This window comes from Carya illinoinensis, chromosome 11 (genome assembly GCF_018687715.1).
Source record: "Carya illinoinensis cultivar Pawnee chromosome 11, C.illinoinensisPawnee_v1, whole genome shotgun sequence".
NCBI classification, from domain to species: Eukaryota; Viridiplantae; Streptophyta; class Magnoliopsida; order Fagales; family Juglandaceae; genus Carya; species Carya illinoinensis.
Window position 1 is genome coordinate 41162654 of NC_056762.1, and position 24335 is coordinate 41186988.

General features: G+C 34.4%; 1 protein-coding gene and 1 long non-coding RNA gene across 2 annotated transcripts; both read left to right on the plus strand.

The window, feature by feature from the left end:
* Positions 1 to 93: 93 nt before the first annotated feature.
* LOC122282032 lies at positions 94 to 1790 on the plus strand. The gene is made up of 2 exons (XR_006230368.1): positions 94 to 591; positions 1406 to 1790. It is a non-coding gene; the product is annotated as an uncharacterized LOC122282032 (long non-coding RNA).
* A 17541-nt stretch (positions 1791 to 19331) lies between these two features.
* On the plus strand, positions 19332 to 24050 carry LOC122281394 (phytosulfokine receptor 2). Its single transcript, XM_043092838.1, has one exon. It carries the CDS (start codon positions 20672 to 20674, stop codon positions 23828 to 23830), a length of 3159 nt encoding a protein of 1052 aa, XP_042948772.1. The 5' UTR covers positions 19332 to 20671; the 3' UTR covers positions 23831 to 24050.
* Positions 24051 to 24335: the final 285 nt, after the last annotated feature.

Sequence of the window (24335 nt, forward strand, 5' to 3'; positions counted from 1 at the left end):
ATCAAAATTATTATTGGCAGTGCCAGTGGTTTGTCGGCCAACTTGTTTGCTACGAAATTATATAGATTGGGACTACTCATGATATAAAAGTCCAACGAAGATTCCCAAATTCCGGTAATTGGGTAATGATACCCTTACCATTAAAAGATATCCTTGTAATGATATCCTTACCATTACATTACTACTGATTTACTACGCGTCCGACGTGGTTTTATTTATTTATTATTTTTCGTTTGTTCTCTACTGCTGGATGCCTCTGCTGGATTGTGATGTGATTTGCTCCCTGCAATGTCGGAAAGATGTAACTCTACCCAGTACACAATTTCACTTTCAAATTCAAATCTTTCAAATTCAGAAAGATGTAACTCTACACGGAATGATTTGCTTTCATTTTCGCTGGGCTCTTCTCTCCTCTCAATCTCAGGCCGAATGAACCTCTCATTGTCGCAGGCCGAGATCAAACCTCCTGGCGTCGTCGAAGGGCGAACGAACCTCTCTATCTGTCTCAGGTATGGGCGATTTGGACGAAATCATACCAGGGTTTGACGCTGCCGCCGCCGTCGTGCACAGCCGACCCTCCTGAGCTGCCAGGTAACCCCACAAAAGTCATTCCATCGCTCTATGATTTTCATTTCTAGGATGATTAGTGGGATTTCTGTACACGGTATATGGGGCGTTATCAATTGTGGTTTTGTTTTATTTTTATAGCTCTCTTTTTGGGAAAAAATTGTATGCGGTGTTTGTGTGGAGATTCTCTGTTTCTTTTCTTTTTTGAAATAAGCTTCATATAAATTTTGGCTACCTCACTAAAGTTGTATTTTCGGTTTTATTGAATTTGGTCGTAATGGGAGCGAGTTTGAGCCGTTATGCATGCGTCTGCCTCTTCAGTGATAATTCTCGAAGCTTAATGGAGACTCCTAACTCTACTACATTTCAAATTTGTTAATTGTGAATAACTTTTTGAAGGTGTGAGGTTTTCAGCTTCAAATGTTGAACAAGTTTGATGGGTCGAGTATTTTTGAATGCATAGACTTTAGAAACTATATCAAACATTTTATCTTGTTCGTGACCGGAACAGGGGTATAACTCCCACCCTGTGTTGTTTGCGTTAATATATAATGCTAAAATTGGATGTTAATGATGAGCCGTAACTTGTTTTTAGCATGCGTGCTTTTCATTGTTGCATCTAACTTCATTTAAGCATCCTGTTTCTCTAGAAAAAGCGTATGAATGAATATGAAAATACTAATACTAAAACATAATTAATACAAGTATAATTGCAGCTCATAACTATGATTTTGTTGATCGCCTTGCTAGAATTTCATCTTTTAATTTTAAACAGTTTTTTCAATGTGTACGTCAAAAACAAATTCATGAATCGGTTTTTTATGGCTTTTGAAACCAGGTTGTAGTTGTTTCTACTTCAAAGACAGGCAAGCATGGACATGCAAACTACCACTTTGTATCAATCGACATATTTAATGGGAAGAAGCTTGAGGATATTGTTCCAGCGGCTATGGCTGATGGCAAACGAATATGTTTGCTTTTATGTTTGACAGGGATGATATCTTCTGGGTATACAATAAGTTTTCCGTAAGATGGCCATTTGACGTTGTATAAATTAGCATTTAGATGTGCTTAAAATCTTGTCTTGTAAGGCTTGTGAATGGGGAAAGAGAAAGGGATCAGCTAAAGAAAAAGTTAGGGCTGCCGATCCCTCAGACGAAAGGAACTCAAGTGTAAATCAGGTTACACTTTATATAAATATAACTACTGTCATGTTCTTGTTACCGTTTTAGCTTTTTGCCATTATGGGGGCTGTGGTAGACTGCATGTTTTTTTTTTTTTTGGGTTAATTGCAAAACGTATCTGGATTTTCATGTTTTTGCGGTTAGAAACCCAAATATATGAATTTTTAAATTTCGTTTGCAACATTTGCTAATTTAGAAAGGGACCACATATGCAAACTTAATTAAGCATCGGATTCCACCACTGCCTGATGCCTTCTAGTGGCAAACTCTCGTCTTTTTTAAGAGGTAACCAGTTGCACCATCATCATGCCTTATATTGGGGAATGATTAGCTTATACCTTACTAGGTTAAAGACTCCCGTGTGAAAGATTGTTGGATCCGGATGGATATGAATCAAGCAGGAACTAACTATCTATGATCAGCCCGCGGTCAGGTTGTGTCCATGTCCTGGGCCATCCCTGCCAGCTTAGAATTTTTTTAACCTCCATTTACACCCTTCTGAGTCATTTTAAATCTCTAAGATAGTAGTACTATATGATTATATCTGGCCTTCGACGTCAATTTGATTCTTGACATCATTTTCTCCCATACAAATGTGTTTTCTCATATACAATCAGAAGCCAAGGATATTCTTCTAAGACAGCCATGACAACATTATTTCAGAACTGTTTCAGTGAGACAATTATCTAAACTACCAATAGTAGGTGAATAACTAAAAATACGCAGGCTCCTTTTCAGTTCTCTCCCTTGCATAAATTCCTCTCCCTTTAAAGTTGTATTCAAGGTACAAAATTTTGAAGAAAACTAACTATATTGCAAAGGTACTGCTAGTACACTTCTCTTCAATTACAAATAATTCTCTCATAAGTTGGGTCTAGAATTGCCCAACAATATTGTATAAATTAACCCCATTGAATCTTCAACAAAGAAAACAATGATTAGAAGGGAATTCAAGAACCATTGTCATGATGGACCCTTACCAAACGACAAACTGCCATATATATATGAGCCAAATCCCCAGAAGGTAACCATCAGAGAGAGAATTTTGAAACCTCCCATGGGTTCACCTAATAATATAACGGCTGCAATGCTTGTGAGGGGTATACCCTCATTGCTGCAGTGCCTAGAAATAGAATAACTAATGTGAGATCGGCTTCTTCTTGTATGCTTTCCCAATCCATAGTCCTAAAGGCGGATATCTTGCTCCAAAATGAATCAGGAGTTGGTGATGCCTCCTCCATTTGATCACCTGATGGTGAAACACAACAATTAGATATTAAGTAAATACAGACACATTTTTGTTTTTCTGCTGTCACAAAATGATGGTAGCTGGAGGCCACCCCCCTCCCCTTTTCCCCTCTCTTGGGGACTTTTTATGTCAAAAAAGGAACAACAAATTGATATGGCCATGTAAAACTCCTTGCTTTATCATTCAGTCAATAGGATCAATCATTAACAACATAATTATTTGATAATATAAAAAGTAAATTCCATCCCAGAAAGAAAGTGATGTTATGTCTAAATGTTTACATTTAACTCTTACTACTTGGTTCCTGTTATTGAAGATAAACTCAAAGAAAAAACTATGCAAAAGTTGAAACTATCTTGCTAATCCCCGTATCTGATTGGTACATCAGAAGCACTCCATAATCAGGACTCCCCAATAGAGGGTAAATACAATCCCACACAAATAGTTAGTAAGTACCAGGGTCCAAAGGTTAGTATAGCCCAAAATTTTTTTAGCGCTTCTCTCGGTAAAACTAAAAATCTGGAGAACACTCAACTGAGCAAACCCTTATTACTAATCGGGTTTTCACATATTTCCATTAAAATACTTGGATGACCACCAAATAAGTTGACGGAGTCAATTGTGAATACTGTGAGAGACGAGGCAAAATTATTATTGGTAGCGCAAGCTTTGTGGGCCACCTCGTTTTCTAGGGAATTATGCCTTGTTGAATCTTCCTCTGATCCCCCTCTTTGACCACACCAAAAGCGAGCCATCATAGCCTCTAGATCAAAACAAAGAAGCTGAGGAAGAAGGAAACAGCTCATAGAATAGGTAGGAATCAACATTGCTTTAATCAACACTTCTCTACCCCCTTGGGATAACAACTTTTCTTTCCAACTCTATACCTTCTTCCAAATCCGATGCTTGATATCAGAAAAAGCATGCCTCTTAGACTTGCCAAAAATAGGTGGCAAGCCAAGATACTGCTCATACTTATTTTCAGCCTCAATATGCCATGGATCCAAAATCTGTCTCTGAATATCCGCCCTTACATTATGAGTAAAAACCATGGAAGTCTTAGCCATATTGATTTTTTGACCCGAGGCCAACTCATAAGCCTTCAATAGCTAAATTGTGCCATAACTTCCTCCCATATTCGGGTTCTTCTCTTGTTATTGATTTTGAAAACCTAATGGAGGCTTGGAAACATTTTGGAAGTTGATCCATAAGAAATTTGGGTGATTTCGCCATCCTGGATTGTAAGTGTTGGAATAAGGTTTGTTTTGTCGTTGATAATTCAATACAAAGTTTGCTTGCTCTGAACTATTGTTGGAGAATGAATTTCTCACTTGACAATCTACCTTCATATAATTCCCTGTACAAAATTCACAAATTATATTAGTAGATTGAATGGCACTCATATTGATATTGTCTAATTTCTTAGATAAAGTTGCAACTTGAGCAACTAAAGCAGTAAAAGAATCAATTTCATGAACCACCAGGGATCTTTTAGGTGTCACTCGTTCCGCTGGCCATTGGTAATTGTTGGTTGCCATCTCCTCCACCAACTCATATGCTTCTTCCAGTGATTTCTTTATCAAAGTCTCTCTGGCTACCGCATTAATCATTGTACGTGTGGTAGGCTACAAACCAATGTAGAAGATTTCACTTGAATCCAAACAGGAAGTCCATGATGTGGGAACTTTATAAGCAATTCTATATACCTCTCCCAAGTTTCACAAAACGACTTCATATCAAATTAAACAAAAGTGGTGATATTGTTTCTCATCTTTATGGTTTTGGTTGGAGGAAAGAACTTTGCTTCAAATTTTTTAGCCAAATCGTCCCATGTAGTTATAGTTAATGGTGGAAGTGAGTTTAACCATGCATTTGCCTTGTCTTGGAGGAAGAATGGAAAAAGTCTCAATCTAATAGCATCATCAGAAACTCCGTTATGTTTAAAAGTATCACATAACTCTAGAAAATTAGTTATGTGAGCATTTGGATCATCCTGTGGCATGCTACTGAATTGCACTGTTGAGGCTACCATTCGAAAAATAGCTAGCTTTATCTCAAAGTTATTGGCTTGAATGGTAAGCCTTCTAATGCTGAAAGTAGCTACAGTGACCAAGGGAACAACATAATCTCCCAAAGTTTTGTTTCCAAGTTGATCTTCCATTGCTTCGTTCTCAGTTGTGGAATCCTTCTTATTTTCCTTGTTCAAATGACGAAGGGTGCATTCAATTTCATGGTCAAAAGGTACTAAATCCAAACTTCGAGTACGTCTCATGCACAACTCTAGAAGCCTGAAAATAAAACGAAAACTAAAAATTAAGATTAAGATAAAGAAAAATCAAATTAACCTAGAACTAGTTGGTATCAAAAGTAATAGAAAATAAATAGTCATCGGCAATGGCACCAAAAATTTGTTGCAAAAATTTACAAGTGCACACAATTGTAACAAGTAATATAGTGATAAAGAAGGATGTTGAACCCACGATGACTATTTACCTATTAGCTATTGAAATTGTTCTAATTCGAAATTATTTGAAAATCAAGAAAAGTTGTGGATTTTGAATATGAAAAATAAAAATAAAAATAAATTAAATTAAATCAACAAATGAAGAATTGACCAAATACTTAAAAAGAAGAAGATTTTACCAAATAAGAAAACACTAAGGCATTAGACTCCCCTAATCAATGTGATCCCAAATCCTAATTATGCAATCAAACAATTATCATCTTAGATGACGGCAAAATATTCTAACTAATCTAAGACTATCTCGCGAGTAGAATTAGAATTACCTAACTAATGATAACCTACGGTATGTCTTTGTGAATTTAAAAGTATTTGAGCACATGAATATTTATAATATTTCATATAAAAGCCATATAAATCACGTTAGCATATTCCTGTCTTTCGTCAATTCATGGCATACATCATACGAACCTAAACTACAGGCACCACCTCTTGAATTAACATGTACAACAAATCACTCAACTATTGGCCAGATAATTGAAAGCATCAAACTCAATGATGTATGTTCAAAAGGAATGATAAAATTATGATCACGTAAAAATAAGATTCAGAATTGTCTTAGAGAGGCTACATCGTAGCCTTAGTAATAGAAATTAGCACATAATAAAATAAGAACAAACCATAACAATTCTAGAATTCATAATAAAAATTGTACAAAGAGAAGATGAAAGAGTTAAGAAGTAAACTGTATATTAATTCGGCCTCTATCTTCTTCTTCTTTTTCCAAGGTTCAAATTCCTCTTCAATGGTGAAGAAAATCCTCCATTTTTAAGGCTTTTTAGTCGTCCTCCCTCTTATCTCCCCAAAACAAGATTCTCACAAAATCGGTTGTTTTTCTACTACTGCCTTGACATATTTTTTTCTCTATATAGATCTTCTTTTTCTTGAAAGTCTTCAACACAAAAGTTGTAGGATTTCTTCTTAGCTTTCAGTAGATACCTAGATCTCTTTTTTTAGAGTTCTCTAGAAAAAGTTATACTTAAAATACTAAAGGGTATTTCAAAAAATTAGAGAAAAGAAAGTTTTATTGGACTCTTGATGAAGGGAATTTGAATTTGAAAATGAAATTCTCATGACTCTTTCAATTTATTTATTGCTAAAAAAATAAATAAGAAAATTAAACACAAACTAGTACAAAAATAAAGGTAAAAGTATGACAAAACTTGTATAGAAATTAAACACATCAGCTAGTAGGGTGTATATTTTCAGTTGCCAATTCCTGGGTGCTCCATCGCTGGCGAGTGGGTTGAAAAGAGGCCCACAGGCAACGACGGTGGGTAAGAAGTAGAAGAAAGCTCGTGTGGGAGTGAAGCCTTCGGATGAATCGAGCTCCACAAGGGGTAGACCCTCTCCACCATCCTTGGCTAGTGGTGGAGAGGGCTCAAGCCGCCCTCTAGTGCCCATGGCCAACTCCTTCAACGAGATTATGGCCCAAGCTGAGGCTGATCTAGAGTTGGTGATAGAGGTCGAGTTTGCTCTATCGCATAATTCTCCTCCTGAGGTTGCTCCACAGACTTCCTCCCATCAGTCGCCCCGAATTGGAGTGCTCCACCTATTACGTACACCGAGTGGCTTCCCTCCTTCTTTTGATGCCTTTGGGGAGTCTTCGTGATTTGAAGATGTAAAGGGCCAGTCGGCAAGGGCAACTGTTGCTGTGCTTGGCTCACCAATCACCTAAACTCTCTAGGGTGGGATCGCTCCAGAGATGTCCTTCATCTTTCCAACACTTTCTCTTGTGGGATCCTTGGGGGTTGATGCAAGTGGGGTGACAATCCGTTCCTCGTCTTTCAGCATTCCTTCTACTGGGGGTGGTGAACCTTCTCCAACTTTCCCCAACTAGGAATATAGTAGTCCCTCCCCCTCTTGACTTCTCTAATCCTCCAACTTTCTCCAACTTGTGATAAGAGTGTAGTGGGAGGGTGCTTCGACCATGTAACTGTGGCAATAAGAGTGTAGCTGGAGGATACCTTGATCTCGTAACTCTAGCGATGGGTGTCACAGGGGGATGCCTTGACCGTGTCAATCAGAACATAGTGAGAGGATGTCTCGACCGCGTAACTTTGGCAATGGGTGTAGCGGGAGAATGCCTCGACCGCATAATGTTAGCAATAAGTAGGGTGTACAGGAACCGATCAAATCGGCCGCCCCAATGGGAACTGGCTGCCAAAGTCAGGAACTAGCCAAAAATAGTAAGAACCAGTCAGTAGGTGGTAGGAATTTGGTGAAACCAACATCAAGCACTGAACTGGCCGATACAATATATATTTCTCATATATATTTTAAGTAAAATGACATAGTTTGGAACGAAAAAATTAAAATGAAGTGACGCCATTTGGTTTAATAAACCAAACAGCATCGTTTGGAATTAGGGTTTGAATACCCCTAGCCCCTCCCCTCCCTCTTCTTCTCTCAATCTCATTTCTCTCTCTCTCTCTCTCTCTCTCTCTCTCTCTCTCTCTCTCTCTCTCTCTCTCTCTCTCTCTCTCTCTCTCTCACGCAGTAGGGCCACCTCCCATCTCTCTCTCATCACTACATGGACACAGTAGTGCGGCACCATATTTTCTCTCATCATGATGTTCTTTTTCTCATCGTGCCACTGACGGGACACCAACAAACCAATCGGATTTATGCCGAGAACAACGTTGCCTAGTTTCTCCCCCTTCATTGGCCAGTTTCAACCAGTTTTAGACATGTTTAAAAGTTGTTGGTTCAGTTTCAATTTTGGACTGAAACCAAACCATAGCTATTAGTTTTCACTCCTAGCATAAGAGTGTAGAAAACAATGAGACAAAATAAAGTACTTTGTAAGTAAAAGAGTTTATTCATTGCACTGAAATTAATACAGCACGAGTTAAACATAGTATCTTCTAAAGTGTTCGTCATTCCAAGGGTGGGGGAACTCCATGCCACATAATATCTTCTAGTCAAACTTGCCCCCCCACACGCTGCCACAATTTCCAATGCCCACTCCAAATCCCTCTCCTCTCTCCCAGCCACGACATCTATCTCTCTCAGGCTGGATCCCTCTTAGTCTCTTCTCATCTCTCTCACCCACCTCTCTCTCTCTCTCTCTCTCTCTCTCTCTCTCTCTCTCTCTCTCTCTCTCTCTCTCTCTCTCTCTCATCCTCATTGTGTCCTAGATCATCATGCCCTGTCGTTGCTAAGGCCTTGTCTCTTCTCTCTCTCCATCTGTGGCTCTCACTCCCTGTCTCTCCAAACATCTCCCATCTCTATCTTTCCTACACCGCATCGTTGTAATAGTCGGCCCCACCACACACCACCACTATCAAGCTTCTTATGCCTCAAACATTACTCTTTGCCTCAAGCCTTAGCCCCATACCTAGTTCACTATACTTGCCACCATTGCTACTCCTGATCCCGACCATAAGCACAATGCTGGGAAGCCACTCGACCCTTCTCATCTCTCTCTTCGTCTACTTCACTCTCCCTCTCTTAGTTTCACCTCTGTTACACTGCCAGGTGGATTATTGGTTTGGTCATTGTAATGTTTCAATGAGGCTGGATGGGATCTGGTTGTTGACTTGTTGATGGAAGTAAATGGGTGGGGATGAATTATGAAAAAGATCAATTGGAGTACTAGTAAGTTGATTGGTATAAAAACATACTTCTGAAATTTGGCCGGTTGGGTGCGTTACAGCTAAATTGTGAAAAACGGGTCTTCTATAGGGAGGTTTGACTTACTACGCAACACTATTGTGGAAGTTGAGTCATTAGGTCATGAGATAGAAAGTTCAGATTTTGGAGTTAGCACGATATGTCTTATTGTAGAGGTTCTAGCTAAATTCTATTAACTTATAGATTTTACTAATTTTGTTTAGGTATTGAATGGTTTTGGCTATTATGTTGTGAGACAAGTCAGTGGCGGCTCAGAAATTTCATACCCGGTGGCGGCTCAGAAATTTATAATTACAGTCAAAACTATCTCTTCGCGTAGTGAGAGATCAACTAGTGAAACAAAACTATCTAATCTTCGCGTAGGGAGATCAACTAGTGATGATGTCATAATTACAATTAACATATATAAGTGAGAAAACTCTTCTCTTTGAATAAAATTTCAAACTCAAACACAGCTTTCGAGTCGCTAATATCCTTAGAGCAATAATTAAACACAATCAATCTTGCACGTTTTCTTTGAAGCCCAATTTCCATAATTTGGTTCGTAGAAAATCTTCTGAAGAAAAAAGTGAACAGATTATACGTGCATACTACACTTTCAGCTTTTCGGTTATCTCAAAGTTATTATCCTACGCATATATAATTGCACACACATTTAAGAATTTTGTCATGCCGATCTAAGTTAGAATAAAAATAATTAATACGTTTTGCAAGATCAAAATTTTGCTATACTTTCTAATCATTTCTTATGATATAGTGTCTAATTATCAACTTTTAACTTAATTTTTGCACAAGTTTATATTGGATAGTAAATTCACACTCTCACTATGATAAAAATAGTCTATTGAGTTAGTCACGTGCAAGAACAATTCCTTCCTAGATTGAAGAAATCAATTTGGACTAATCAAACTCATGGACAGTACATGCTTAAGCTACAGCTTGATACTCTATTTCATCACATACTAAAATTAGCCTAGTGATAAAATGAGCTCATACATGAATTAGATGTAATCACAATACATAAACAAAAAAATTATCGCATTTTGTCTAAATATTTATTATTCATGAAAAAGTAATAATTTAGGTAATTATTGTGATGCCCTCAAATTCCGTTTGGGATCGGACGAACATTTGAAGCGTCGAGACATGCAACACAAGGTTACCTGCCCCCGTTCATGACATATAAGATGCAATATTCCTAACATGCATCTAACAATATGCAATATTCGCAGCGGATAAATTTTTTCTTTAGCAATACTATGCACCAAATTGAAAATATCCCAAATGCTTAAAACATACTTCATACATAAAAATCCATTGAACAACTAAGATCACAACATTAGTCCAAAATGGTTATGATCCAAAAAGTAGTAGAGATGCAACTCAATTGTACAAGTAGTAATTTACGTTAATTACTATATCAACATTTATGTCGCACCGTTACTTAGTCAACTGTATCTAGTTGATCAGCTCCTAATTCTCCTTCAGGTCCTGTAACAAGATCTACCATTCGTGGGGAATGGTAGTTGGGACTACCAAAGTGAGATTTGATTACAAATCTCAGTAAGTTAACAAAAAACTTCCACACAAACTAATGATGCATGGATGACAGTAAAAGCATAAATGCATAATCAAATTCATAAGTAATTAAAGCATAACTTTGAGTACAACATAGCATAATTGACATAACTTAAATTGAAACATGAACTGAACTTGACTTGACATGAACTTGATCTGAAACTTGACTTGGCATGAACTTGCTTTGAAACTTGAATTAACATGAAAAATACATACTCCACAGTTGTTGTGGCCCCATATATTTTACGTGTAAATACATACTCCACAGTTGTTGTGACCCCATGTATTCTACACAAACTTGACTTAACATGAAAAATACATACTCCACAGTTGTTGTGGTGGCCCCATGTATTATACGTATAAATACATACTCCACAGTTGTTGTGGCCCCATGTATTCTACACAAACTTGACTTAACATAAAAAATACATACTCCACAGTTGTTGTGGCCCCATGTATTCTACGTGTAAATACATACTCCACAGTTGTTGTGGCCCCATGTATTCTACGCATCACAATTGTAGTTAAATACATACTCCACAGTTGTTGTGGCCCCATGTATTCTACACAAACATAATGTACTCAAGATGAAACGTGACTGGAATACAAAAGGACTGAAGCCCTGACGTAACATAATATGACTTGAACATAACTTGAAATACATGACCAACTTGAGATAGAAACATTTCGTAACATGGCATAACATATAATAGACAACATATTTAACATGACATATTTGCAACAGTGAATATTACATGACTTGACATACATGTAATAGATGGCATACTTAGCATGACGTACTTGTAATGTACAGTAATACATAACAGAATATATTATGAAACAGATAAAAATTGATGACAGAATAAATTCTGTATAATAGACAATTACGTGATAACTTGGCATGGCATGACATATATGATAACACGCATACATACACTGTAGTTCTTTTACTTAGCACACATACACAGTAGACTGCTAGTAAGTTAAAAGCTAACTTACCTCGATTTCCGCGTTTCTTATAAAACTTCAAGTGCGATCACGAGGAACTGTAATTAGTGATTCTAAAAGTTAGAACTAAATCACTAAAAATTTGAAATATGAAAAATACTAACTTAAAGAGTAAAATTTTTATTTTACTCTCTACATATGGGAAAATGACCGTTTTACCCATAACTTAAGGATTTTGCATACTAACTCCAAAAGTTTCCAAAATTTACATTTCTCATGTAAATTTTGTCCTAAATTTAAACATCAACTCAGAAAAATTTAAAACAAAACACAACTATGAAGAACACACTATGGCCGAAACATCCATAGGCCATTTCCCTTGATTTTTGTTGCAATTCCTTCCAACTTCAAAACTCATGCTTAAACCAAAATTTTGCAACAAACATCTTCCAATCCTAAGTTCAAAACCATATTTAAAACATCCATTTAGAAAAAGCTAATAATCAACACCAAACTTTTTTGTAAAAAGATCCAAACACTTGAATCACAAGTTTTGACCTTAAATCAAAACATCTCCAAGAGTTTCAAAAATCAAATCTTACTTCTAACATATTCATAATATCATCCTAACATCAACCATGCTTTAAATCATCAAACCAAAGTCACCAAAATTACAAAATAACATTTGGAGTTTTTGGTTTTACACTTAGTCCAAAAACATAAACTTTTTCCTCAACTAGTTTTGATAAATCTCTTGATCTATGACTTATAAATATATGATCTTCAAACCAAACCATCACATGGTTTAAAAAGATGTCTTAAAACATATATATGCTTCTAATTCAAAATCACATGGTTAGAAATTAACCAAAACATAAATTTAGCCAAGAATATCCACACTTTGGCTTATTTGAATATCTCTTTGCATAAAATTTCATATCTTTGAAACTAACATCAAATATCTTCAAAATAATAATATAACATGTATATAAGATACTTAAGATCTTCCAATAAAATTATTAAAGTCATTAGAATAAGTTTAGACCACCAAAGAGTTAAACTTTCTCAAAACAGAAACTGTTTTTCTTCTTCCAGTTTCTAAGTTTCTAAATCTAAGAAAATCTTTCATCAAAACCTTTAATCATGCAAAAATCCTCAACCAATAGTTACATATACATGTTAACAATACTCCATAAAAAGTTCGGACCAATATCTATCCATTAGCTTGGTCAAAAACTCCAAACTATAACATATTCTCCAGTTTATCTCCCAGAATGACCTTTTTATAGTTTACACAATATTTGACTGACCAAATGATTTTCAAATGAGGCAAATAAGATATCCATGTAAACTAGACTCAAAAAGGAACAACTTATATGAAGGAGACTTTATGATAAAACACTTACAACAGCTTCGAAATTGGCATGCAAAAGATCTCCTAAAATCTGTCCGAGAGAGAGTGTTTGATAATCTTTTATTAGAATGTGTAATTGAAGATAAGTTCATGGGTGCTGGCTGGACACATTTATGGACGAGATAAGGGAGGTGATAAGGCTGGAGTTGAGAGTTGAGTGTGGTTTTCTCCTACCCAAAATATCTATAAAAGATTATCTCATAATATTTTATCTAATAATATCTATAAAAATCAACTCAAAATATTTTTACCCAATAATATTCACGAAAATTACCTCAAGATATTTCTTTTTATCCAATAATATTTACAGTTTTGAACAGACGTTTTGTCCGAAAATATGAAAAAATGTTATTGCGCCATAAGACTTTAAATAACCCTCCGAGTCTAATGGCACAAATCATAATACATTTTGACACTTCTAACTATCTCCAATAATCAAAAATACACTTCTGATACCATAGTAAATAATAACATTAACTATGTAGTTAGACAAAAACCTATACGATTAATGGATTCGTGAAAACTTATGGGGTTTTTATGAGATTCCTAAAGTTCATAAAAATTTCACAATTGAATTTCTAGCGGGCTGTTACAATTAAAACATAAAATAAAATATCTAACCAATATGTAAAAATGACCTCATAATATCATGACATGCATATATTTAGCAATCATAAGCATACAAAAAAATATTTCTTTAAAAAATATATGTGGCATAAGCATTTAATGAATAAGCAATGTAAAAATTCAGCAACTACAGTAGCTTTGAACAATTTTTAGAGAATTATTATGTCTACACTAATTCTTTTGTAAAAGAATAATTACACGATGACTTGGTAAAGTCTTGACTTAGAAGAACTCAACTCATAAAATAATTGAAACTAGTTCTACGTAGACACTATTAATTTCCAAATTTTCATTGAAGAGGGGAAGATTGTTTCATTTGTTCATTGTTTATGTGATGTTAAATTAAAAATCTCTAATCCGGCCAACAGTTTGAGATCACTGATGCACAAAGAAAAAACAATGCTATATTATACTTCTAACATCTGAGAATTAGGAGAGAGGATGTGGTTTCCGCAGCATTGTTGGCCAACTTGTTTGCTGCGAAATTATATAGATTGTGACTACTCGATTAGCACTTCCAAAATACATCTAGCAATTCCAATATTCAAATTCACAAGCGAACGAAATAAAGAAAGGGAAAAAAGATTATGCTACTTGTAATTTGTACACATTTAGTGAATAAAATACACTTATTTATCATGAATGTATTAAGCCTTTCAATTATAATATTTTCTCTATACAATTAACGAAGAATGTATCCTAAAGAGTTAAGACCCATTGAACCAATCTATCAACTCAATAATAAACTGAACAAAATCAGAGAAGAATTACATAATCATAGAAGTCATGATAAAACCCTATTGAGTAAATGAAAGAATAAATAATGGATTAACCAACAATCAAACCATGAATACAATTGAAGTCTATGTGAATGCAAATAATAATAATAATAATAATACAAAAATTTTATGTATAGTCACTTTTACGTATTATTTTAGACATTCTATTTATGTGATTAATTGTATAATAAAAAATTTTGATTCAGCCAATCACATTAATGAAGTATGTAAAAAGTATATAAAAATGATTAAATGTAATATTAGTCGGAAGAAAATTTAAAAGTTCAAAGGAAAAGAAGAAGAAAACTAACATGCGACTTAATGGGACGATGAACTTTAGTAGTTAGGGTGTAATTGTCTTCCGCCTATATTATTGGTAGGGTTGTTTTGTTTTTGATTTTGGGTTGTCCCAAAGATCTGTTTCTTTTGCACAACCTCTTTGGGCTTAATTTTCAAGGCAAGAAGACAAGGAACAATGTGGTTAGGGTAGGTTCGCCGAAGAAAGACTGCAAGAGAATGGCATTGGCCTCTCTTGAATTTGGAGTTTGGGACGGACACATTATTTGAGTTATCGAGATAAGTAACCTTTTAGGTTTTATTAACTTTTTATTTTTCAATACTAGAGTACTCTGTCCACTCTATGCGAGGAGATAGAACAAGAAAATGATAGATATATAATATTCTTTTACAATTCCTTATAGAATTATGTTTTATATAAGTGATATTTTCATAAAATAATTTATAAAAATAACATTGTTTTATCTAAATATTTTCATTTTAAAATATGATTGTATAAATAGTTATAAAAATAATTATGCATATATCATTACTCCAATATAAATACAGCACAGTATAATGCGGTTTAATGGATTCTACTTTTAACAAATATGTAACTCTTATTCTATCCTATCTTAATATATTTCATAAAATCAAAGTAATCATCATGCAAGTTAATAATAATAATAATAAAAAGGATTAAAAGTAAAGTTGTGGACAGTCTTTTCAGTCCACATTGAGCATTAACACGAACAATATGGAAAATAAAATAGATTTTAAAAAAAAAAGGGCATTAACAAAGGCCATCATTAATGTGTTTTCATGGTGGCCAACGCCATCAATTTATCGAGGAAAGCTTCTTCAAGAAGATTAATCATGGCGCATTTTTGAGAAAAGTCGTTAGGTAAATAAGATTAATCATGTTAAACTTTATTTATTTTTTTCACCTAACGACTCCGTCCACCAACCCAAATTGGCTCGTGCCTTGTCAAATATGGATTTATGCCATTTTCTAAGAAATTCTTACCATTTTTCACCCTTTTTCGTTGGACACGAAATCAAGACCTCCAACTCCTCGTGGACGAATGAGAGTGTTGCCGAAATTTCTTATACTCTGTTACAAATTTAGTTATGCATTAAATGAGACGAAATATTTTATTAAAAGTTAAATAAATATTATTTTTATTTTAAAATTTTAAAAAATTAAATTATTTATTATATTTTATTTAAAAATTTAAAAAAACTATAATAATTATATTAGATTAAATAAATTAAGATTAATTCTAAATCCAAACAGAGCAATCTTTAGATCAAAATTTCTAGTCTTTAAATGGTAAAATCATTGCCAAAAAGCGTAATAATATATTTATAACCTTTTTACAGTTATATTATAATTTGCTTCACAATCAATTAATGCAATCGTATTATTTCATTAAAAATAATCTCAATTTTATATAACTACTCTCTATTTGATATCATAATTTAAAAAGACTTGTAAATTTATCATTTTTCATAAGGTAATCAATAATTCTTAGAAAATTAACTTGTATCTAGCAAGAAAATTATTAAACATGTAACATCCTAATGGAATGTCTAAATCATGTTGCCTATACTTAAAAAAGATTAGTCAATACTATAATTGAACCATTATTAAAATCTTATAAAAAATAAAAACTTCACATTCTCAAGCAATACGGGATCCTATACACCACCTATTATTATTCTTATCATATAAAGTATCACAAAATATGTCTCTATTAAAGCAACCAGCAAATGAAATTGATTATAGTGAACAAATAAAATAAGTTAATTTTAACATATTACTTTTTAAAAGGACATGTTCAATAATTTATTTATTTTATTAAATAGAAGATCAACTCAATATAAAACAAAAACTTTTTAATAAGGTGGAATGGTTTTTTATTAACGTACCATTTAAAAAATATAAAAAGCTTTTGGGATAATAATGAAAATCAAAAGGTGAATGAAAAGGAAGGAGCATCACGGGAAGAACGCATAAATAAAGGGTGATGGGAATTGGATGGAAAATGAGCTTTAAAAACATAAAGAAAAGGAGAAAGTGGTTTTGGTGATTCATATAACATGTAGGCAGGTTGAGTGGCTGACACGACAAGCAGATCAGCAGGGAATTACGAGACTTGATTTAATTTTTATTTAAATACGATTTGAGTTCTACCTTATTAGTCATTTATATTTTATATTCATAATTTATTATATTTTGAACAAGTTCAAATTTATTTATGAGATATTTAATTTAGACAAAATAAATTATTTATATTAGAGTTATTTTATTCATTATCCTTATACCACATATTTATTAAATAAATAAATAAAAGATATAAAAAAAGTAAGTATGTGTTGAAATGATGAATAATAGAATTTTTCTTTATATTATATCTTATAAATTAATTTACAAATTTAATAAACAAACTTTAAATTGTTATAATTATTTTTATATAGTTTGTGCAAATGTTTAAACCAATGATCATATTCATAAAAACTCAAACAACACGTGTTATATTAAAAACATGGTTTTTTTTTTTGTATTTGTAAATTTTCAATGTAAAATAAAAAATAATATTAAAATTAATTAAACTTATAGAATTAATCCGAGTATTTATAAAAATAATATTATTTAATAATTAATCATATTTTGATGTATTCAAATAAAAATAAAAGAGAAATGATTTTTATACATCACAGATAAACAAACCCTATGCAAATTCTTGTAAAAAAGTTGATTCTACCTTATAAAATATATATATATATATATTAGTAAGACTCACCTTTTTTAACCAAAAAAAAAAATTGCATAAAACTTGTCTATTTAGGGTTAGTTTGGTTACACAAAGCCAAATTATATCATCTTATATAATTATTACAATTTTATTAAATTTTCATATAAAATATAGTAAAAAATTCAATTGTTTCAAATTTAAAAACAAAACTAATATTAAAAAATTATATTATAATAATATTTTATTTAACTTTCAATAAAATATATTATCTAATTTAATCTCGTCTAAATTGTGTAACCAAACAACCCTTAAAACTTTATTTATCATTACTAAAATAAATCATAGTCGATTAGATAAGAAGGCAAAAGAAATTGCGTCGTGACGTCGGCCTACCCCTTGCTCGGATATCTTCCACAAGTAATGATAGACTTACTACTATTTTAACACTCATTTATATTTTTAGTGTATTTGAATTTTTTTATTATTTTATTTTAAATATTTTTCTAACATCCTTAATTATTAAAAAGAAAAATTAAAAAAAAATATAATTTTACTAATATTTACTTTCTTAATTATAAAATAAAAAGAGTAATATAAGAGTGGAATGAGAGTAATCAACCTATCTTTATTCATCTTCCACCGGCTATATTCGGTCAAACTTTTCGTTTAACGGTTTAAGCATCCGATTCCGTACTCTCCGGCCTCTCTTTTTTCCAGTCACTTTTGTAGTCATCACCTGCCTCTACAGCGCGTGTACACCATGCCAATTAGTAATAATTGGTCATGAGTTATTCTATTATCGATGTGTAAAATAATTTATATCGTTTATAGGATAAAACTTGATTATAACATTTATATTTTAAATTGAATTATATCACATAAACAATATGTGATATAAAGAACGTACAAAAACAAATCTAGTTGAGTATGCCTTATTTTATTTTTATTTTTAAAATTTTAAACTGACTGAATATAGAATTTTTTTTAAAATTTATATTTTATGAATCTCCATTTTAATTTCAAATATTAATCTTATTAAATACTTGAATTTAAAAAGTTAAAGTAAACCATATTAAATGATATACTTAAAGATGACAAAATTAAAATAAAATCTATCATGTAAAAAAATTTATATAAAACTTTAGCCAAAATCTTTAATACGAAGAAATACAAGCTAGATATCTAGATACGCTTGGATGTAAAGAGTATTTCAGACTATCTATAAATAATAATAAAATAATTTATGAATAATAATGAATAATTTATAAATAATAGTAAATTATTTATTAATAGTAATAAAATAATTTGAGATGGTCTAAACTCCCAAACACAGCCTTGAAAGTAACTATAAAGATATGACTATAATTTTTACAACTCATCTTTAAATGAATACTATTTTTATAAAATAACAACACCCTTGTAATTTTATAAAAAGGAAATAATTTATAAAGATTTAGGATATATAAATTCTGCTCACTTATTTTTAAAAAGTATACAAATTTAAAAACTATGGGATAAAATATTTTTTTAATAGTTGATCTACTTTTTTCTAAAGTATCCAGTATTATTTTTTATAAATTAAACTTTAAATAATGAATTATAAAAAGTAATCGTGTGTATATATGTTTCTCTTTTGTTAATGCGTTGCAGCCTGAACGTCCACAATAATACTCGGTACAGTGTCAGCACGCGCAAAATGTAAACGTGAGTTGGGTGAAATCCTTTTTCTTCCTTATCAAGCATCACACCCCACCATCTATAGATTATTTGACATTGATATATGTTGTAAATTGAAGTCAATGAGAAATAGATAACAAGCAGACAAATGTAGGTGTTGATTGTTGAAAACCAGAGGGGAAACAGACGGTTCAATCCGTAACTGGTAAACTGTCTAGAAAAACCAGAGAGAAAAATGTCTAAAAAGTCAGCCCTTGCGCCTTCAAATTTCAAATTGCGTGCTCGATTTCCCCAAGCGTTTCTCAATTAAAATATAGATTATAGGATCTCAAAGGACGATAAGGAACTTTCCTTTCCTGTATCAGAGCAAAAATGCACTCTCACACTGCACTTTTTCTCCTCTACTGTTCATTGATTTGAAGGATCCGGCTCTCTTTTTTCTTCACCTAGATTCTGTCATCTTTTCAGGCTTTTAATATTAGCGGGTAGAGATAAGAGACATATGCTTTTAAAATCAGGGAAGATGCATCCGCGGAAAAAGTCGACAGTGTTTGATTCACGGGTGACTGTTGCTTCACTTGCAAATGGGTGGTAATGCTGGAGATCTTTATGGGTTTTTACTGTTTGGCTTTCTTTGGGTTCTCATGGGTTTACTAGTTTTCTTGGAAACAAAAATCAAAAGGTCTACTCGCTTGGTTAAAGTTCCCTTCTTTTCTTATGCTTCCTCGGTTCCTCAGCTCTTCTTGTTCGGTGACTGAAATCTTTGATCTTGGGACTTGATATCATTAGCCATTTGGCTTTACAGGTTATTGTTGCTTAACTTGCACGTTGTTGTTTTTTTAGTATTATCATTTTATTTTATTGCTCCTGGGTGTTTCGGAGGCGGGTTAGGAGTTCCTTCAATCGGGGACGTATTTTTCTTATTCTCTGCAATACCGTTGCTTGTTTATCAAAATAGGGTTGTGGGTTCCTTGTTTATCGGTCAAGGGCTTTGATTTCTGGTGGGGACTGGGTATCTCAGTGGTTCTGCTGGTATTTATTACCGCTTCACTTTTTTAATGCTCACTGTTAATTGCTTCACTTGCAAGCTGTTGTTTGTTGGTCCTTTTGTGGTTTCTGAGGTATTTTGGGATGTGGGGATTCATTTTCTACAAGGGTCGGTGTTTGTTGAACACGTTCAGGGTGAAGTAGGGTTCTGGTGGGATCCTAAAATTGCTGGTCTAGGGAACTGATTTCTGGTGGGGATTGGTGATCTCAATTGTCGTGCTCGAAATTCTTGCTTCATTTGCAAGCTGAAAGTTGGGGTTTTTTCGGTGGTTCTTTTGGCATGTGGGTATGCATAGTTCTTCATTTGGATTTCTTATTGTTTCTGGAAAGCAGCGCACGCAGAATGATAACAGGTTCAGCTAAGTTATTGGCTTTACTTTGAGCTTGAAAATCTCCTGTGGTTTCAGTAATGGCGGTGCTTCCGTATTTTCCAATGACTTTCCTCAAATGGTTATGCTTGGCTTGCTTTCTTTATTCATCTTTGGGTCTGGATAAGCCAAACCCATCCTGTGATCCACATGATCTGTTGGCGCTGAAGGAATTTGCAGGAAACCTCACAAATGGGTCCATTGTCACTGCCTGGTCCAATGAATCCATTTGCTGCAAATGGCATGGTGTTGTCTGTGACAATATGAACGGTAATTTTTCAGTTGCTAGAGTGACCAAGTTGTTTCTCTCTGAAATGGGTCTCGAAGGGACAATTTCAAATTCTCTCTGTCGATTGGACCAGCTGAATTTGCTTAATCTTTCGAGCAATCATCTCAATGGTGAATTGCCCCCGGACCTCTCAAACTTGAAGCGGCTGGAAGTTCTTGATTTGAGCCATAACTTTCTATCAGGAACAGTTTCAGAAGCGCTTTCTGGTCTTGAATCCATTCAAATACTGAACATCTCTAGCAACTTTTTCAACGGGAGTTTTCTTGGACTCTGGGGATTTCCAAATCTTCTTGTGTTCAATATTAGCAACAATTCATTCACCGGCCAGTTAGATTCTCATATTTGCAGTTCCTCAAATGCGATTCAGATTCTTGACTTATCGCTGAACCACTTGTTCGGCGGTCTTGAAGGCTTGGACAATTGCAGCACATCTCTGCAACAATTACATGTGGATTACAATTCACTTTCAGGGCCTTTTCCTGATTCCTTGTATTATATGACTGCTTTGGAGCAACTCTCGGTCTCTGGAAACAACTTCTCTGGCCAATTAAGCAAGAAACTGAGTAAGCTCGCTAGCCTTAAAGCCTTAGTCATTTCTGCAAACCAATTTTCTGGCAAACTGCCAAATGTGTTTGGGAACCTTACAAAGCTAGAACTGTTATCTGCACACTCGAATTCATTTACTGGGCCATTGCCAGCCACCCTTGCACTCTGCTCGAAGCTCAGAATGCTTGATCTTCGCAACAATTCGTTTGCAGGTCCTATTGATCTTAATTTCACTGGGTTGCCCAATCTGTTCACGCTTGATCTTGCCACTAATCGTTTGTCAGGGTCTCTTCCGAATTCCCTATCTAGTTGTCGTGAGTTAAAAATTTTGAGCCTTGCTAAGAATGAATTGACTGGCTTAATCCCTGAAGACTTTGCAAATCTTGCATCGCTGTCATATCTTTCATTGTCGAATAACAGCTTTGGGAACTTATCCTGGACGCTGACTGTGCTGCAGCATTGCAAAAATCTCACCACTCTTATCCTTACCAAGAACTTCCATGGTGAGGAAATTCCTAAAAATGTGAGTGGATTTGAGAACTTGATGATTTTGGCGCTTGGGAACTGTGCTCTGAAAGGCCAAATCCCTAGTTGGTTATTGAGTTGTCGGAAGTTGCAAGTTCTGGACTTGTCTTGGAATTACTTGAATGGCAGTGTACCGCCTTGGATTGGTCAGATGGAGAGTTTGTTTTACTTGGACTTCTCAAATAACTCTCTCACAGGTGAATTGCCAAAAAGTTTGACTGAGCTTAAGAGCCTCATTTATTTAAATTGCAGTGCCCCAATTCGTACTGCTTCTACTGGCATTCCACTATATGTAAAGCGAAACCAGAGTGCTAATGGTCTACAATACAACCAGGCCTCAAGTTTTCCCCCCTCAATATACTTGAGCAATAACAGAATAAGCGGAATAATATTCCCTGAAATTGGGCGATTAAAAGAGCTACACGTTTTAGATTTGAGCAGAAACAACATTACAGGGACCATCCCTAGCTCCATTTCCGAGATGGGTAACTTGGAAGTATTGGATTTATCATATAATAATCTATATGGATCAATCCCACCGTCATTCAGCAAGCTCACGTTCTTGTCAAAGTTTAGTGTGGCATATAACCACTTGCGTGGAGCAATTCCAAGCGGAACACAGTTCTCAAGCTTTCCCAACTCGAGCTTTGAGGGCAACCTGGGACTTTGTGGGCAAATGTATTCTGCTTGTGCTTCTGGGGGGAATACAGGACTAAAACCTGTTGTTCCATCTGGTTCAAACAGCAAGTTTGGTCGAGGCAGCATCTTTGCCATAACAATTAGTATTGGTTTGGGAATTGCTGTGCTACTTGCAATTGCTCTGCTTAAAATGTCCAGGAAGGATGTGAAGGATTCAGTTGATAACTTTGACGAAGAATTCAGCAGGCCACACCGGTTATCTGAGGCTCTTGGGCCTTCAAAGCTGGTACTCTTTAAGAACTCAGAATGCAGAGATCTCACAGTTGCAGACTTGCTGAAATCTACGAACAATTTCAACCAAGCAAACATAATTGGTTGCGGTGGATTTGGTCTGGTTTACAAAGCCAACTTTCCTAATGGGACAAGAGCTGCGATCAAGAGACTCTCTGGGGATTGTGGTCAGATGGAACGTGAATTCCAAGCTGAAGTGGAAGCCCTATCAAGAGCTCAGCATAAAAATCTTGTTGCTCTTCAAGGTTATTGCCGATATGGTAGTGACAGGTTGTTAATTTACTCCTATATGGAGAATGGAAGTTTGGATTATTGGCTGCATGAGAATGTTGATGGGGGTTCAGTTCTAAAATGGGATGTAAGACTCAAGATAGCTCAAGGTGCAGCTCGCGGATTAGCATACTTGCACAAGAGTTGTGAGCCAAACATAGTTCATCGAGACGTAAAAACTAGCAACATCCTTTTGGGTGAAAGTTTTGAAGCTCATTTGGCTGATTTTGGTCTCTCAAGGCTACTGAACCCTTATGCTACTCATGTCACTACGGATTTGGTTGGTACTTTGGGCTATATCCCTCCTGAATATAGTCAAACTTTAACGGCGACTTTCCGGGGTGATGTTTATAGTTTTGGAGTTGTTCTTCTTGAGCTTCTTACTGGTAGAAGGCCTGTGGAAGTTTGCAAAGGCAAAAACAGCAGGGACTTGGTGTCTTGGGTGTTGCAGATGAAATATGAGAAGAGAGAGGAGGAAATAATAGATTCAGCAATATGGGATAAGGATCATGAGAAGCAGCTCCTAGAGGTGCTTGTTATTGCCTGTAAATGCATAGACCATGATCCAAGACAAAGGCCCTCTATAGAACAAGTGGTGTCATGGCTTGATGGTGTTGGATTTAAAGATGTAGAACAATGAACTCTGTTAGATTCTCTCTTCTAATTGCATGTCCAGATTCCCAGAAAAGGAAATTATACCTGTAAAGAAACATTGTCCCACCTTCCTACAAGGTCGGAGTGAGTTTCAACGAGTGACTGACAGATGACCTTGTATACACAGGCTATTTGGCCATTTCTTTCCCCCGAAATAAGCATTTATTATAATGTCTAAATTATACTTCGGTTGATTGATTGTCTAAGTTATAGGGCTTTCCAATGCATCACAAAAACGAAAATGTAGATTGTGATGCACACAGAAGATGAAAATGATTTCTTTTTCGTTTTGGTCCAGCATCTCAAGTCATTCATTTTATTGGCCTTATACGTCCAATTTAATATCTAAAAAAGGGCATCATGAGGACAGCTCTGTATGAATAGCGAAAATATTTTATTTCATTTTATTATTATAAATATTTTTAAAATTCTTTCATAAAATATAATAAAAAATTTAATTTTTTAAAATTTTAAAATAATAATATTAAAAA

Excerpts from the sequence above, each read along its gene's own strand:
- LOC122281394 (XM_043092838.1), top strand. The coding sequence starts at position 20,672 with ATGGCGGTGCTTCCGTATTTTCCAATGACTTTCCTCAAATGGTTATGC.